The sequence below is a fragment of the Salvelinus alpinus genome, chromosome 19, assembly GCF_045679555.1.
Source record: "Salvelinus alpinus chromosome 19, SLU_Salpinus.1, whole genome shotgun sequence".
NCBI classification, from domain to species: domain Eukaryota; kingdom Metazoa; phylum Chordata; class Actinopteri; order Salmoniformes; family Salmonidae; genus Salvelinus; species Salvelinus alpinus.
Window position 1 is genome coordinate 38,747,666 of NC_092104.1, and position 18,525 is coordinate 38,766,190.

The 18,525-nt window shown below is 42.6% G+C and overlaps 1 protein-coding gene across 2 annotated transcripts in view; it reads left to right on the forward strand.

Moving 5' to 3' along the window:
- Positions 1-10,834, forward strand: part of LOC139545512 (leucine-rich repeat-containing protein 75B-like) — a 34,683-nt gene extending 23,849 nt beyond the window's left edge. For both annotated transcript variants that reach the window (XM_071353374.1, XM_071353375.1), the window contains 2 exons: positions 778-893; positions 6,750-10,834. In XM_071353374.1, coding sequence (XP_071209475.1) covers positions 778-893; positions 6,750-7,329 — 696 coding nt within the window. In that variant the 3' untranslated portion in view covers positions 7,330-10,834. The remainder of the gene's footprint in view (positions 1-777; positions 894-6,749) is intronic.
- Positions 10,835-18,525: the final 7,691 nt, after the last annotated feature.

The following is an 18,525-nucleotide window of genomic DNA, read 5'->3' on the forward strand; positions in this document are numbered from 1 at the left end:
GTGGTGCAACATACACAGACACGGAAGACAATCACCCACAAACTAACAGTGTAAAACAGCCTACCTATATATGATTCTCAATCAGAGGAAATGAATAACACCTGTCCCTGATTGAGAACCATATAAGGCTAATTAACAATCACACTCCCACATAGAACAAACAACACAGACTGCCCATCCCAACTCACGCCCTGACCAACTAAACACAAACAAAAACAAGAGAAAACAGGTCAGGAACGTGACAGCACTGCCCCTGTAAAAATAAAAGAAACTCAATAAACAGACAACGGATAGAAATAACAAGAAAAAAGTGTTCACTAGATTTTGTATTTAATCTGGCCTCTTTATTTCCTCAACATGACTCCTGTTTTCCACACTGTTGCACACCAGCTCTGATTAAATTTACTCCAGCAAGGCACCTAAATTGTTTTGATCAGGAACAGCTCAAGGCAACAGTCTCAAAGTAAGACACAATAACAGAACCTCTTTCCTGTTCTTATGAACGGTTTTGAATGGCAGAGATTGACAACTACTTAAAACGAAAGGAACACTGAGCTGGAAATGTCCTTCTACGATCTAAAGTTGTACTTCAATCAAGAAAGCTCTGGTACAATGTACCTCAAAAGTTGAGCTGTTATATAATGTGCTGTATTTTTCTTATACGTGGTCTCAAAAAGTAACAACCATATTTAGAACTAAGCAAAAAAGAGGGCATCTGGTATTATATTGTTGTTACACTTCACTTTTTTTTAAATCTTTGAGCCTTTCTTCCCCCAGAAAGATGCTGACACCATCAAGTCATCAGATAAGATCTGCAGACAGCTGATCTACCACCTGACACCTCATTCTAAGTGGCTCAGACAGAGCATGTCCAGGCGGAAGTCCCAGGCCTGGTAAGCTCCTCCATCTAGCCATCAGTCTTTCACACATAAAACTCTCGAAACTGTCCAAATGCTAACACCGCCATCTAAAATGGTGCCAATGCCACAGCCAGACTTATGACAAGCACCCTAAGTGGGTTTTGAGTGGGTTTGTCTGACATTCAATAGGGCTGGGACACAGCAGCCTCTGGGCTAGCCAAGCAGGTCAGGACCACAGAGGCAACCAGAAGTGTCAATCATTCCTCTGTGTGGTGTTGTTGACACCACAGCAATGGTTTGTGCAATGGCATCAGTCCTCTTTGACTCAGAACAGGCCACTCTCCATACAGACAGTAGCCTGCCTACAAACGTGGCCAGTTTGGATGGGATGAAATAGAGGGGTTGTATAGGAATAAGATCCATTGGCTCCTTAGATGAAAACACATTATTTGTACCAGCCAGTTTTGTAATCATTGATGTCCAAATCATGAAAATGGAAATTGCTTGCAAATGAATTGACAGGTTATTCTGTTTCTGAGTCTTTAGTAATTATGTTGCTGAAAAATAAGCAGGATATGATTACGCTGTTTCCAGTATTTGCATTTTTTACATTTTTACAGATGGATAGACAGTGGAAACAATGCATTTTCTAAAGAGGAAATTATCACTGATAGAAAATAAGCGGAAGAGAACACTCAGTATCTGTCAGGCTCATTGTGCTTCAGTCTGAGGTAATAGAAAGAAAGACAGAGAATAATAAGGAAGTAACAAAAGGATAGTAACAAAAGGGTCAATTGAAACAATACATTGATTCCCACGTCGCCTTGTCTTGCTGTACAACTACATTTAAACTCACGTAAGGCTTTGATGTGCCTGCAGACTTTGAAGTTTAAGGAGAACTTGAGAAAGTAAGAATCTATATACAGGGTCAGATCTAATACCATATTTACAATGTGCAGGGATACTGGAGTGATAGAGGTAGATATGTATAAGGGTAAAGTGACTAGGCATCAGGATATATGATAAACAGAGTAGCAGCAGTGTAAATTATGATTTTATGTGAGTGTGTGAGCGTGTGTGTAAAGTCAGCATAAATGTGTGTGCATGTTATCTGTGTGTTGAAGTGTCAGTGTGCGTGCGTGTGTAGAGTCCTGTAAGTGTGTAGAGTCCTGTGAGTGTGTAGAGTCCTGTGAGTGTGCATAGAGACAATAAAATAATCAAATAATAGAAGGGTCAACTCAGAAGTCACCCTGATTAAGGTTGAGACTGACTCACTCACAGTGAGTAATGTGAGGACATGTTCCCATATTGAACTTGTAGTTGAAGTGGTTATCTGACACAGTCTGAGGCAGGCAGCAGGACAAGCATTAGTCATCTCCTCCCATCGCTTTTATGTTCAGCTCTAAGGAAACTACACTCATCCGTATTCAACACGTAATGGCACTTTGTAAAGGGTTCCTGTATTCAGAGTTAATTGAGTTGTAGCAAAACATAAAATCAAGGATTTCTGGTTCTGGGAAAATATTCTTGAACCCAGATATTATCAGCGGAGCTCATTTAACCGTCACAAATCTAATGCTATGCAATGCACACGATTATACCACACTGCTAAACTAATGCATAATAACCACCGACTATGAAGTTTCATTACAATACATTTAGCTGCTATACATATTTAATGGCATATTCTATTTTCTATTTATTTATTCTCACCCGGCTAATTTGCAAATTCCTCTTCATAGGTTTAGACATACTCGTTATTTGTATACTACTGTATATGAGATTAATGAGAATACAGTATCTCAGGACCATCATCATTTGTATTTGTATTTTTTTTATTTAACTAGGCAAGTCAGTTAAGAACAAATTCTTATTTACAATGACGGCCTACCCCGGCCAAACTTGGACGACACTGGGCCAATTGTGCGCCGCCCTATGGGACTCCAAATCACGGCCGGTTGTGATACAGCCTGGAATCGAACCAGGGTGTCAGTAGTGACACCTCTAGCACTGAGATGCAGTGCCTTAGACCGCTGTGCTGCTCGGCAGCTCAATCCACAGGGAACCTGTACACACAGGAGTCAGCTAAGGATGATGACAGTTGGCAACCTGGCATGGCCACTTCCTCTCTGTCTGTCTGTCACATGTTGAAATGTCACACCTGCAGCCAGCCAGCAGGAGTGCAGCAGACACCTGGGGTGAGGAGGGGGAAATAAGGGGCGGTAACCTGGCTATTCAGTCTGACTCGACTTGACATTCTGCTCCTGTCCCTCTGCTCTGAGATTTACTGTGGTTGTGAAGGGAAAAGATGAATGACATGTTTACTGTTTAAAGAGCAATGCTTTAAACATGAATGACTCTGAAAAAACAAAATGATGTGAGCTGTGCAGTAGCTCAGGGGAGATATGGGGAGAAAATGGACTCCTTGAAGAAATTATTCTCATCTACAGTGCATAGCAGTATTACTTTTTCATGGCCATCTGCCTCTGTAGGGGCTCTTCATTTCGACAGTCACTATATTTATCAGTTTACCCTGACTAGGTAATTAAAAACAGTATTTTTGTGTTCATTCTGCATAATTTATGACTGAATCCTGGTATCCACTTATATTTGTTCCAATTACATTTATGAACGCTCAAGTAGCCTAGTTTGAATGATTTCAGATTCCTGGAAATGTCAGACCCAGATTGGGACACAATGAGCCTTCTAATTTACAGTGACCCTCAGACCCTTGTAAGAAATTCCCCTGGATTTAATGACCACAATATCAATTCCTCTGGATTTAATGACCACAATATAAATTCCTTGAAAGGGCCGTAAAGGAGTGCAGGTCTCAATTAAGATCCTGTTTCTACACTCTTAGAAAAAAAGGTGCTATCTAGAACCTAAAAGCGTTCTTCGGCTGTCCCCATAGGAGAACCCTTTGAAGAACCCTTTTTGGTTCCAGTTAGAACCCTATTGGGTTCCATGTAGAACCATTTCCCCAGAGGGTTCTACATGGTACCCAAAAGAGTTCTACCTGGAACCAAAGAGGGTTCTACCTGGAACTAAAAAGGGTTCTTTTAGAGAGAGAGGGTGACATTGAGAGAGAGAGAGAGAGAGAGAGAGAGAGAGAGAGAGAGAGAGAGAGTAGACCCAACCAAACCATGAGAAAGCAAAAATATAATTACTTGACACATTGGAAAGAATTAACAAAAAAACAGCACAAACTAGAATGCTATTTGGCCCTAAACAGAGAGTACACAGTGGCAGAACACCTGACCCCTGTGACTGACCCAAACTTAAGGAAAGTTTTGACTATGTACAGACTCAGTGAGCATGGCCTTGCTATTGAGAGAGGCCGCCGTAGGCAGACCTGGCTCTCAGGAGAAGACAGCCTATGTGCACACTGCCCACAAAATGAGTTGGAAATTGAGCTGCAGTTCCTAACCTCCTGCCAAATATATGACCATATTAGAGATGCATATTTCCCTCAGATTACACAAACCCACAAAGAATTAAAAAACAAATCCAGTTTTGATTAACTCCCATATCTGTTGGGTGAAATACCACAGTGCCATCACAGCAACAAGATTTGTGACCTGTTGCCACAAGAAAAGGGCAACCAGTGAAAAACAAACACCATTGTAAATACAACCCAAATTTATGTTTATTTATTTTCCCTTTTGTATTTTAACTATTTGCAGATCGTTACAACACTGTATATAGACATACGACATTTGAAATGTCTTTATTATTTTGGAACTTTTGTGAGTGTAATGTTTACTGTTCATGTTTTACATTTTTTATTAATGAATGTTTATTTTTTATTGTTTATTTCACTTTTGTTTATTATCTATTTCACTTGCTCACTTGCTTTGGCAATGTAAACATATGTTTCCCATGCCAATAAAGCCCTTTAAATTGAATTGAGAGAGAGAGAGAGAGAGAGAGAGAGAGAGAGAGAGAGAGAGAGAGAGAGAGAGAGAGAGAGAGAGAGAGAGAGAGAGAGAGAGAGAGAGAGAGAGAGAGAGAGAGAGAGAGAGAGAGAGAGAGAGAGAGAGAGAGAGAGAGAGAGAGAGAGAGAGAGAGAGAAGAGAGAAATATAGGCTCTTTATTCAGGGAGCTGAGATGTTTCTTTTCTTGTTTCCAGAGCACAGTGAGTATGTGTCTGAGGAGCAGGGAATGGGCAGGCATAACCCCATTCAGCCGTTAGACTTTTTTTATGTGCTCCTGAGAAGATGAGATTTTGGCCAAATTAAAAGCAGTGAGAGGATTAATATACAGATTTAGGATCTTAATTTGAGCCAATAATCTTGCAGCAACAGGAAATGTGAATTATTATGTGGATTGTAATTAATGGACATTTTTTGTAGGGGCTGATACATTTTTCATTAGGGCAAATCAAGTCTGACATTTTAAAGTGGAAATGACTAACTTTAGAAGCCTTTTTAAACCTTGAATACACTACAAGTTTGCTTTTCCTGCATTTCCTGCAGGAAAATTCTCAGCAACAAAAGAGTGATCAAATTAAGATCCTACATCTGTAAAGGGAACAAAATGAATAAGGAGTGGAGGGGAGGGGGAGAGCAGGCTCCAGAGACAGGACTTATTAAACTCATATTAGAGAGTCATATTTCCACCATTGTGTCACAGCACTGCTGTAACACTTACATGTGAGGTGAGCCTTTGGAAATTACATTTCTACGGCTGATTTCTATTCCCGTCAGGTCCAGAAGTATTACTCAGAGGATAGAAAGGATGAATGTCTGGGGGAAGCTGTAATTCAAACCCATACTACATCAGAGACTCAGGGCTCTTCTGTCAGATCTAGTGGAACATATTATTACCAAACAGGCTGGAGAATGGGGATTGGTTAAACACTGAAGTCCTCAAACAGTATGGAATATTTGCCATGTGGAAAAGTTGTTATAGGGTGGTATGCAGATGATATACAAATGTAATGTGAATTTATGAAGCAGAACAGTGCAGTAGATCAGTGGTTGTTGCCCTTGTCTCTCTTCCTCATTGCGCAGAATGAGTCACTGATATGATATGCCAACTCCTGGAAGTCAGCGTTAAAGCAACATCAAAGTGCAATACCTTTAATATAAATCCAGCCATGGATTCCAACATCACACAAATGTCATCTTTCAAAAGGCAGGAGGATTTGCCTATGATACTATCATGCTGTGAGGCTATACACTGAGACAGATATCCAGCCATAAGAATACATTTTGTCACATGGAAAATGTGTTTCATTTCAGTCTCATATCAAATGGAACCCACAACTGCCATTTACAGAAAAGTAGTTAAATCCACTGAAGCAACACAACTTATGCAATCAAATACATTTTCTATGCTAGCAACTTTAGTTGATTCAAATTTATGCCATTTCTGTCTGTCTAGACATGTTTTGTTTAATCTCGTTTCAATCATTGAATCAGGATTGCAATTTCATGGTTTGACTTTTGAATTAAGCCAATAAATGTTTTTATTTAACCTTTATTTTGAGTCATGTTGAGACCAAGGTCTCTTTTATAAATGAGCTCTGTAATGTTTTGTGTCATATAATCAGATGGTAAATGTTTTGGGCTTTTGGTAATAAGGAACGCAATGGTTTTCACTCTCTGAATGAGGAGGTTGTTTCGTATGTTTTGGCCCTTCACAGTGTACATTGCTAAATCCTCATGCTGGAGAATCTGTCAGCCTTCCACTCCAAGCATGCCCAACCCCCTTCCTTTATACAACACAGGAAACACAATATGGCACGAAGGCCATGTTCCTAGGTCACACATATAGATGATACAATTGATTTCAGCACTCAGCCCCTCTATATCCCTCATTCCTGTTACTTAAGTTCTGAGATATCTTAACTTTTTTCAATATATATTTTTTATCCCTTTACAGTCTCAAGACAACCCTGCAGAGAAAGGTATCCAGTGACAGAGTCGACTTGTCTGGTATCCCTCTCTCCAGTCGAGACGTACGCCACGTGGCCTTCTACCTCCAGAACAGTGGGGATGCAGTGGTGGCTGTAGACATCAGTTTCACAGAGCTCCAGGACGAGAACCTTCGTATCCTGCTACCCCACCTGGGGTCTCTGCCCAAACTCAACACCCTGGCCCTCAATGGCAACCGGCTGACCCTGGCCATAGTCAAAGACCTGACTGAGATCCTAAAGGACCCCAAGAAGTTCTCCAGCTTGGTTTGGATCGACTTGAGCAACAACTTGGACATTTTCACCATGCCCCAGCCTCTGTTAGTGGCCCTACGACGCCGCTGCAGCCTGAAGAGCAGCCTGCCCACCATCTACGAGTACACAGAGGGTCAGCCCTACTGCTACCACATGGAAACCTCCATCGAGGAGCCCAGCCACTACGAGGAGGAGGCAGAGGAAGAGGAGGAAGATGAAGATGAGCTGGAGCCGTGGGGTATTGGGGGTGGAAAGGTTTCGAAGGACTTCACCCTACACTACTGTGAGAGGTGATGAGGTGACCTCCCCCTGGCTTGGCCCTGCTGTATTTAAAAGGCCTTCCCACAGCTCCCAGTTCCTACCTTTCCCCTGCTGCCCCTCACACCATGAGCCCAGTCACCCATTGTGGCACGAGGGATGTTCAGCGCCACACATTCAGAGACCCTTGTCCCAACACAGCCACCAAATAATCTCTCACCATCTATGAGTTAACCCACACAAGACCACCGCAGTAACTGACGATTATGTTAGTGACTTACTGTGTTGGCGGATGGTGCTCCTGGGAACGAGGTGTGGTTTCATTGGAGGGGGGCTGAACGAATTTAGGAAAAGGTGCTCTCTCTCTCGCTCTCTTAAAGTTGCAGCTGTGGAGCAAATCCCAAGGACTTCGGATCAGACGGCTTGACGGAGGAGCGCCATAACGCTGGTGGTCTAATGAGCTGCTGTTGGTTTGGAAGCAGCAGGTCCCAACCGGGTTCTCTACCAGGACTGTCACTGAGACTATCCCTGGCAGGCAGGGCCTAGCTCCACATTGTGTGTTCTCTGTTAATCTCTCAACAAAGGCTATGAAACAAGTTCAACAGACTATACAGCCGACGACCAGTCACGTGACGCCAGCAAAACTGCTAAGTCAAGACTTTTTGCTTTTTCCCCCCCTTTCGAAATGTCCACTTGTGAATACCTACGTAGATGTAAATGATGACACAAAACATGTCTCTGTTGTATTTCCACAGGCTATTTTAGTGCGCTGCAGATGAACAAAGGCATCTTATAAGACAACAGGTAGCACTCAACAATAGACAGATTTTTTCACTGATTGTTTGCGGTGTTCAAAACTCTGATATTCACAGCTCCATTTAGCAATTTGAGTCATTATCATAGCCACTACATTTCAGGATACATGTGGGATCAATGACAGTACAGCCAACCCCCAAGAGTGGACCCATTAATCTCTTTGTAGAAAGGGTACCCAAAATGTAAACACATACTGACCACCCTTTATACCAATATGTCATTATTAACATTTATATGTGCTTACTTGTTTGTTTGTTTGTTTTAAGGGAGGAACATGACTGTTACATTTCCGTTGTAGGCTATATTGCCAGGGCTGATAATCAGCATGGTGGGCTGAGTATAGTGTAGTGCTGAATAGAGGTGGTCTTTAAAATAACACGTGGTAGTCAAGTTGGGTTTACCAGCTGCAGCTCTATGCTGCATTGCACTTAAAGAATTGTAAGAAATGTATTGAATTCAGATCCATTTCAAACTCATTGATGCGTTGACCTGTTTTTTCCAAGTCATCTAATAGTTTTTCGCAATAATATGTAAGAAGCTTAACCACACTGAAACCATAATATACATAAGGGTCATTCAGCAAACTGATATTAATGAAGTCAATGTATTGAATAACAATAATTGAATCACAAAGTAATATACTTGTATCATCTGATTGAATATGTGTGAGGGTGTTTAATCTGTGTTTGCTGTTGTGTATTGTCTGATTACTGTCGTAACTGTTTGTATTCTTGCTTTGATGTTGTGTCCTTTGTGGAACCATGCAATTACCGTAATTATTCTAATTGTGAAAATGAGCACAGTAACCTACTCTGCTGGAACAATTAGGGGACACACAAGAGGAAGGTATTAATATAGTAATGACATACCACTACTGTCATGTTCACTGAAATGTAGCACAGGAAAGTGCTTTGTATGTAAGGTATGTGTATGTTTAAAAAATACAAAATCAAATATGTTGTAATGGGAGAGAACTATGACAGGAAAATATTTTTCTCACGCTGTATATACAGTGGGGAGAACAAGTATTTGATACACTGACAATTTTGCAGGTTTTCCTACTTACAAAGCATGTAGAGGTCTGTAATTTTTATCATAGGTACACTTCAACTGTGAGAGAAGGAATCTAAAACAAAAATCCAGAAAATCACATTGTAATTTTTAATTAATTAATTTGCATTTTATTGCATGACATAAGTATTTGATACATCAGAAAAGCAGAACTGAATATTTGGTACAGAAAACTTAGTTTGCAATTACAGAGATCATACGTTTCCTGTAGTTCTTGACCAGGTTTGCACACACTGCAGCAGGGATTTTGGCCCACTCCTCCATACAGACCTTCTCCAGATCCTTCAGGTTTCGGGGCTGTCGCTGGGCAATACGGACTTTCGGCTCCCTCCAAAGATTTTCTATTGGGTTCAGGTCTGGAGACTGGCTAGGCCACTCCAGGACCTTGAGATGCTTCTTACGGAGCCACTCCTTAGTTGCCCTGGCTGTGTGTTTCGGGTCGTTGTCATGCTGGAAGACCCAGCCACGACCCATCTTCAATGCTCTTACTGAGGGAAGGAGGTTGTTGGTCAAGATCTCGCGATACATGGCCCCATCCATCCTCCCTTCAATACGGTGCAGTCGTCCTGTCCCCTTTGCAGAAAAGCATCCCCAAAGAATGATGTTTCCACCTCCATGCTTCACGGTTGGGATGGTGTTCTTGGGGTTGTACTCATCCTTCTATTCCTCCAAACACGGCGAGTGGAGTTTAGAGCAAAAATATCTATTTTTGTCTCATCAGACCACATGACCTTCTCCCATTCCTCCTCTGGATCATCCAGATGGTCATTGGCAAACTTCAGACGGGCCTGGACATGCGCTGGCTTGAGCAGGGGGACCTTGCGTGCGCTGCAGGATTTTAATCCATGACGGCGTAGTGTGTTACTAATGGTTTTCTTTGAGACTGTGGTCCCAGCTCTCTTCAGGTCATTGACCAGGTCCTGCCGTGTAGTTCTGGGCTGATCCCTCACATTCCTCATGATCATTGATGCCCCACGAGGTGAGATCTTGCATGGAGCCCCAGACCGAGGGTGATTGACCGTCATCTTGAACTTCTTCCATTTTCTAATAATTGTGCCAACAGTTGTTGCCTTCTCACCAAGCTGCTTGGCTATTGTCCTGTAGCCCATCCCAGCCTTGTACAGGTCTACAATTTATCCCTGATGTCCTTACACAGCTCTCTGGTCTTGGCCATTGTGGAGAGGTTGGAGTCTGTTTGATTGAGTGTGTGGACAGGTGTCTTTTATACAGGTAACGAGTTCAAACAGGTGCAGTTAATACAGGTAATGAGTGGAGAACAGGAGGGCTTCTTAAAGAAAAACTAACAGGTCTGTGAGAGCCGGAATTCTTACTGGTTGGTAGGTGATCAAATACTTATGTCATGCAATAAAATGCAAATTAATTACTTAAAAATCATACAATGTGATTTTCTGGATTTTTGTTTTAGATTCCGTCTCTCACAGTTGAAGTGTACCTATGATAAAAATGACAGACCTCTACATGCTTTGTAAGTAGGAAAACCTGCAAAATCGGCAGTGTATCAAATACTTGTTCTCCCCACTGTATGTTAGCGTTGTGTGTCATTGTTATACTATTTGTCAACTGGGTCGTTGTATGTATATCTCATGCCATATCTTGAATGACATTTTACTGCAAATAAAAACAGTGAATCTAAGCAACTGTTTGGAGGCTGAAGTTAATCAATGAAATGTATTTATATAGCCCTTCTTACATCAGCTGATATATCAAAGTGCTGTACAGAAACCCTGCCTAAAACCCCAAACAGCAAGCAATGCAGGTGTGTGTGTGTGTGTGTGTGTGTGTGTGTGTGTGTGTGTGTGTGTGTGTGTGTGTGTGTGTGTGTGTGTGTGTGTGTGTGTGTTTGTTTGTAAAGGTGCAGAGAATCAGAGCAGGTGGCCAGTCCAGTTTAACTGTTCAGCAGTCTGATGGCTTGTAGATAGAAACTGTTTCTGGGCCTTTTAGTATCAGACCTCATGATCTGATACCATCTGCCCGATGGTAAGTGAGTAAACAGCTCATGGCTGGAGTGTGTGGGGTCCTTGATGATGCTGCAGGCCTTCCTCAGGCTCCATTTCGAGTACATGTCCTGGATGGGTGGGAGCACGGCCCCAGTGATGTGCTGGGCCGTCTTCACCAGCCGCTGGAGGGCCTTGCGGTCGTGAATGGAGCAATTCCCGTACCAGGCCGTGATGCAACTGGTCAGGACGCTCTCGATGGTGCAGCAATAGTATTTGGAGTGGACCCGGGGTGGCATGATGAATTTCTTCAGTCGCCTTAGGAAGTAGAGACGCTGTTGCTTCCTCTTGACAAGAGTGGTGGTGTTGTTGGTCCATGTCAAGCCCTCGATGATGTGGATGTAACAGTATAACTTTAGTACGTCCCCTCGCCCCGACACGGGCGCGAACCAGGGACCCTCTGCACACATCAACAACGGTCACCCACGAAGCATCGTTACCCATCGCGCCACAAAGGCCGCGGCCCTTGCAGAGCAAGGGGAAACCCTACTTAAGTCTCAGAGCAAGTGACGTAACTGATTGAAATGCTAGTAGCGCGTACCCGCTAACTAGCTAGCCATTTCACATCCGTTACACTCACCCCCCTTTCAACCTCCTCCTTTTCCGCAGCAACCAATGATCCGGGTCAACAGCATCAATGTAACAGTATAACTTTAGACCGTCCCCTCGCCCCGACACGGGCGCGAACCAGGGACCCTCTGCACACATCAACAACTGACACCCACGAAGCGTCGTTACCCATCGCTCCACAAAAGCCGCGGCCCTTGCAGAGCAAGGGGAAACCCTACTTAAGTCTCAGAGCAAATGACGTAACTGATTGAAATGCTAGTAGCGCGTACCCGCTAACTAGCTAGCCATTTCACATCCGTTACACTGACGCAGAGGAACTTCAAACTGTTTGCTCTCTACTGCAGTCCTGTTGATGTGGATCGGGCCATGTTCCCTCCTCTGCCTCCTGAGGTCAACAATAAACTCCTTTGTTTTGCTGACGTGAGGGAGGTTGTTGTCCTGGCACCACAATGCCAGGTCACTTACCTTCTCCCAATAGGCTGACTCGTTGTTGTTATAAGGCCTAGAACCGTGATGTCGCCAGCAAACTTGATAATAGACTTGGTGTTGTGTCAAAGCCACGCGTCGTGGGTGAACAGGGAGTACAGCAGAGGGCTGAGGACACACCCTTGGGAGGCCCCTGTGTTAAGAGTCATTGTAGAGAAGGCGTTGTTACCAATCCTCACAGCCTGTGGTCTGCCCGTCTGGATGTCCAGGATCCAGTTGCAGAGGGTGGTGTCCAGACCCAGGGTTCTGAGCCTGGTGTCGAGCTTAGAGGGAACAATAGTTGAATGCTGAACTGTTGTCAATTAATAGCATTCTCACATTAGGTGTTCCTCTTGTCCAGATGTGTTGTGGCCGTGTGAATAGCAATGGAAATGGTATCTTCCGTGGATCTGATCTTGTTGGCACAAACAGGAGGATGTATAGAAGAGTCAATAAACAACAGAGCAGCACTATAAGCTTCAGAGGTGATGGATGCGGGTGGCTAGGCTAGAGTTTTTGGAGTTGGGGGTTACTGTGTGGCTGTGTGCAAGGGCACGGGGTCATCTGCGTTGTTGCATTCCACTAGTAAAAACCCGAAGCTCCCATCATGCACCAGCGCGAGGCAGGGGCAGGGAGTCAGTCACGAGATTAGGGTTAACTCTGTCCCTCGTCCTCTCCTCCCAGTCCTTTTGTTCCTGCTGCCACAGATGGTCACGGCCCCGTGTGACTGTCACATCCCCCATGTCGGAAATGCCATGGTCTAGGTCAGACATACACACTGTAACAGTCCTCAGGAAAGCCACTCTGTAACTTCATCACATCTTGTAGATTTTGTCTTGCTTACATAGCATATGTAAGTCAAGCATCATACATGTAGAAGTCTTAGTTCGGTTGTTATTAATATTTTAAGACGAGCAGATTTGCTGTATCTCTTATGTTCACACAGCTCATGACTAGAGGCTTCCTGGGGTATTCTTTGAAGAGAGAATCACAAAATGTATCTGAAGGTCATAAAATACAGTGTGTTGTGGTATTCATTCAGATAGAGCCTCATCCTTTCTGAATCCTCTTCCTTTGTCCAGTGAATAGTTGAACTGATCTGAAATTCTGAGAATGTAGTTACCCATCCTTCTTGTCTGATAGAGCAATAATGTTTGCATAATGGGTTAGGCGGAAGCACACTTGAATAGATTATAGAATCAAGCCTGCTTCTGCTAAAACAAAGGGAATTTCTTTTGTTAGATTTTTTCTTTTCTGTATAGTGTAGCTACAGTCCCTTCAGAAAGTATTCATACCCCTTGACTTATTCCACATTGTGTTGTGTTACAGCATGAATTCAAAATGGATTGAAAAATAAATAATTCTCAACCATTTACACACACTTCCCCATAATGAGAAAGTGAAAACATGTTTTTAGAAATGTTTCAAATGTATTGAAAATTAAATATGGAAATATCTCATTTACATACTTATTTACACCCCTGAGTCAATACTTTGTAGAAGCACCTTTGGCAGTGATTATAGCTGTGAGTCTTTCTGGGTAAGTCTCTAAGGGCCTGATTCTGACCCGAGTTAAGCGGGCGTAAATGGAACGTAATTCCCTTTTTTTGCACTTTTTTCTCTATGCGTATTCTGACGATTAACTTAAGCATGAGAATACCGTGCTATTCACCTGCTATTCGTTTTGGGTGGAGATTGAATAAATTAAGGTGTGGCGGAGGTGTGTTCACAGATACGTTGTATTCTGACCTTGACTTAATTCCCTAATAATTCCACCACCGTTACATGTGAGGAAACCATAAATAAGGTCTAGCGAACCTACCGGTTCCAAGTGGAAACAGCATCTACTTTATTTTTTCAGATAGAAATAACACCATTCTCCATAAACGGGTTGGTTGTTTAAATCAAATCAAATGTTATTTGTCACATGTGCCGAATACAACAGGTGTAGACCTTACCGTGAAATTCTTACTTACAAGCCATTAACCAACAATGCAGTTTTAAGAAAGTAGAGTTAAGAAAATATTTACTAAATCAATCAAAGTAAAAAAAGAAAAACAAAGTAACACAATAAAAAAGCGAGGCTATATACAGGGGGTACCGGTACTGAGTCAATGTGCGGGGGTAGTCGAGGTAATTTGTGCATGTAGGTAGGGGTAAAGTGACTATGCATAGATAATAAACAACGAGTAGCATCAGTGTAAAAACAAAAGGGTGGGAGGGGTCAATGCAAATAGTTTGGGTGGCCATTTTATTAATTGTTCAACAGTCTTATGGCTTGGGGGTAGACTTGGCTTTGGACCTAGACTTGACACTCCCTGGTACCGCTTGCCGTGTGATAACAGAGAGAACAGTCTATGACTTGGGTGACTGGAGCCTTTGAAATTGTTTTGGGCATTCCGCTGACACCGCCTGGTACAGGGTTGGGCAACACCAGTCCTCGGGAGCCTGATTGGTGTCACACTTTTTCTCCATCCCAGCAAACAAAGCTGATTAATCAAATTGCATTCTAAACTGAAGTTCATGATTAGGTGATTATTGGAGTCAGGTGTGTTAGCTGGAGCTGGGGCAAAACTGTGTCACCAATCTGGCCCTCGAGGACTGGAATTGCCCACCCCTGGCCTAGTATATAGGTCCTGGATGGCAGGAAGCTTGGCTCTACTGGGCTGTACGCACTACTCTCTGTAGCGCCTTACGGTCGGATGCCAAGCAGTTGCCATTGTGAATAAAATTTTACAGTCATGAAAATGTTAATCTTGTCTTTGGTGTCATAAACAAACCTTGGTTCCTGCCTGTGCCTGGTAAAAATATGAGGGGGGGGGGGGGGGGGCATCATGACCTCCTCCTTAGGACCATCTGGCAGAACGCTGTTATTTAGGTTAAGAAAGGAGATGTGCCAGACAAATACCGGAACCAACCCTATGAACTATGCCTATGCAACGTGTCTGTAACCAGTATATAAGGGAACTAACGGGACTGCCCCGGTTGAGCTCCTGATCGACATGTGTACTTGGTGCATTGAGTTGTTTGAAACCTCTCCAGCGCGCTGAAAATAAACAATGTGTTGAGGATCAGTGTGGCAGATGTGTTGTTGCCTACCCTTACCACCTGGGGGCGGCCCTTCAGGAAGTCAATGATCCAGTTGCAGAGGGAGATGTTTAGTCCCAGGGTCCTTAGCTTAGTGATGAGCTTTGTACTCAATTAACAGCATTCTCACATAGGTGTTCTTTTTGTCCAGGTGGGAAAGGACAGTGTGGAGTACAATTGAGATTGCATAATCTGTGGATCTGTTAGGGCAGTATGCAAATTGGAGTGGGTCTAGAGTTTCCGGGATGATGGTGTTGACGTGAGTGCTACTGGGCAGTAGTCATTTAGGCAGGTTACCTTTGCTTTCTTGGCCACAGGGATTATGGTGGTCTGCTTGAAACATGTAGGTATTACAGACTCGGTCAGGGAGAGGTTGAAAATGTCAGTGAAGACACTTGCTAGTTGGACCACGCATGCTGTGAGTACACGTCCTGGTAATCCGTCTGGCCCCACGGCCATGTGAATGTTGAACTGTTTAAAGGTCTTGCTCACATCGGCTACGGAGGGCGCGATCACGCAGTCATCCAGAACAGCTGGTGCTCTCATGCATGCTTCAGTGTTGCTTGCCTCAAAGCGAGCATAAAAGGCATTTAGCCCGTCTGGTAGGCGCATGTCACTGGGCAGCTCGCGGCTGGGTTTCCGTAATATTTTGCAAGCCCTGCCACATCCGACGAGCATCAGAGTTTAGCTACAAAACCGACGCATGCGCAATCATGGGGCAAAACAGACGGGGTTGGTGTAGATTGTAAACTATATTTAGTCTCCAATGTTTATTGATATCATAAATACATTTGCACAATGAGCACTTGTTGTCTCTTGAATAAATCGTTAAAGTTATTGGTTAGCTAGCTAGCAAATTTTTGCCATATTAAAATTGACATGGCTCCCGAGTGGCGCAGTGGTCTAAGGCACTGCATCTCAGTGCAGTGCCTTAGACCACTGCCTTAGAGGTGACACTACAGACCCTGGTTCGATTCCAGGTTGTATCACAACCTGCCGCGATTGGGAGTCCCATAGGGCGGCGTCGTCCGGGTTAGGGTTTGGCCAGCATTGTAAATAAGAATTTGTTCTTAACTGACTTGCTGACTATCAACTTTCCCACAGTAAAGTTTATGAAATGCTGTGCCATTATGCAGAATTTAAATTGTACGACCTTTTAACTTGCAGGGATGGGCACTCTCGAATGTCTTAATTATAGGCTACCCCGACTTTCTCTGTTTCCTATTTCTATCATGTTAAATATTATCCACTATCAGTATCGACGGTCAGTAGGCCTAATAACAACACATATTCAACTGCCAATTTACTGTTAGTTCCCTTCAGCTGGTAAAGCCTACATTATCATTCCATTTAATTCCATTGTTGCATTTACCTTAATTTGTTACGTTTATCTAAATATACATACATTTAGATGGCTTTCTTTCATTGATCCCTAATATTCTGAACCCGTTCTCTCGATATATTCTATTGAGTCTGTTGACAAAATTCAAACTAAAAGGTACACCAAATGTACTGAAATTATTGAAAGAAAACTCCACAAGAAAATCAGTTGGCCAGCAAGTGGGTGGGTTTTCAGCAGTTGAATTACATGTATTCAGCACGTGCCAGGGAACCACGCCAATTACTGAGAAGTGCATAGGAAAGGCGTGCGTAAGAAAGGCGTAATTACCTGAGTTGGAATCGTCCCCTAAGAGCTTTCCAAACCTAGATTGTGCAACACTTGCGCATTATTCTTTTTTAAATTCTTCAAGCTCTGTCAAATTGGTTGCTGATCATTGCTAGACAACCATTTTCAGGTCTTGCTATAGATTTTCAAGTAGATGTCACTGTCTTCTTGGTAAGCAACTCCAGTGCATATTTGGCCTTGTGTTTTAAGTTATTGTCCTACTGAATGGTGAATTCATTTCCCAGGGACTGGTAGAAAGCAGACTGAACCAGATTTTCCTCTAGGATTCTGCCTGTGCTTAGCTCCATTACGTTTCTTTTTTATCCTGAAAACTCCCCAGTCCTTAACGATTACAAGCGCACCCATAACATTATGCAGCCACCTCTATGCTTGAAAATATGGAGAGTGGTACTCAGTAATGTGTTTTATTGGATTTGCCCCAAGCATTACATTTTGTATTCAGAACAAAAAGTTAAATTGCTTTGCCACATTTTTTGCAGTATTACTTTAGTGCCTTGTTGCAAACAGGATGAATGTTTTGGAATATTTGTATTCTGTACAGGCGTTCTTCTTTTCATTCTGTCAATTAGGTTAGTATTGTGGAGTAACTACAATGTTGTTGATCCATCCTTAGTTTTCTCCTATCCGAGTTAGGAAGAACACCTAACGGCAACTGAGTTAGGAAGGGCACCTTTATCTTTGTAGTGACTGGATGTATTGATACACCATCCAGTGTAATTAATAATTTCACCATGCTCAAAGGGATATTTAATGTCTGTAAACAATTTTTTGCACATTTACCACTAGGTGCATGGACTCTTCTTTGCGAGGCATTGGAAAACCTTCCTGATCTTCGTAGTTTGAAATTCATTGCTTGACTGAGGGACCTTACAGATAATTGTAGAGATGAGGTAGTCATTAAAAAATTATGTTAACCATTAGTATTGCACACAGAGTCCATGCAACTTATTATGTGACTTGTTAAGCAAATATTTACTCCTGAACTTATTTAGGCTTGCCATAACATAGGGGTTGAATACTTATTGACTCCAGACATTTCAGCTTTTCCTTTTTTTTGTTGTCAACAAATCGAAAAACATAATACCACTTTGGCATTCTGGGGTATTGTGTGTAAGCCAGTGACACAAAGTATCAATATAACCCATTTTAAATTCAGGCTGTAACACAACGTTGAACAGGTCAAGGGGAGGGAATGATTTCTGAAGGCACAATGAAAGTTTCTACCATTGACATAGAAGTCCCTTCAATCTTCCGGCGATGCAATCAATATGTTTACTACGCTAACAACTTCTGGACTGGCAATGATAATCATACCAACAGATCAGATTACATTTACAGTATTGAAGTAAAAAGATTATATATGAACAACACTTGCTATGATCAGACAATAAAAAGAGCATGGAAACAAAAGAGCAGTTTAATCCCTCAGAAACTTTGATCCAGGAAATAGCTTGTATCTGCAATTAATCATTTACTGATTTGATTATCTTGCTCCAGCACACTGTAAAAAAGGGAAACCCC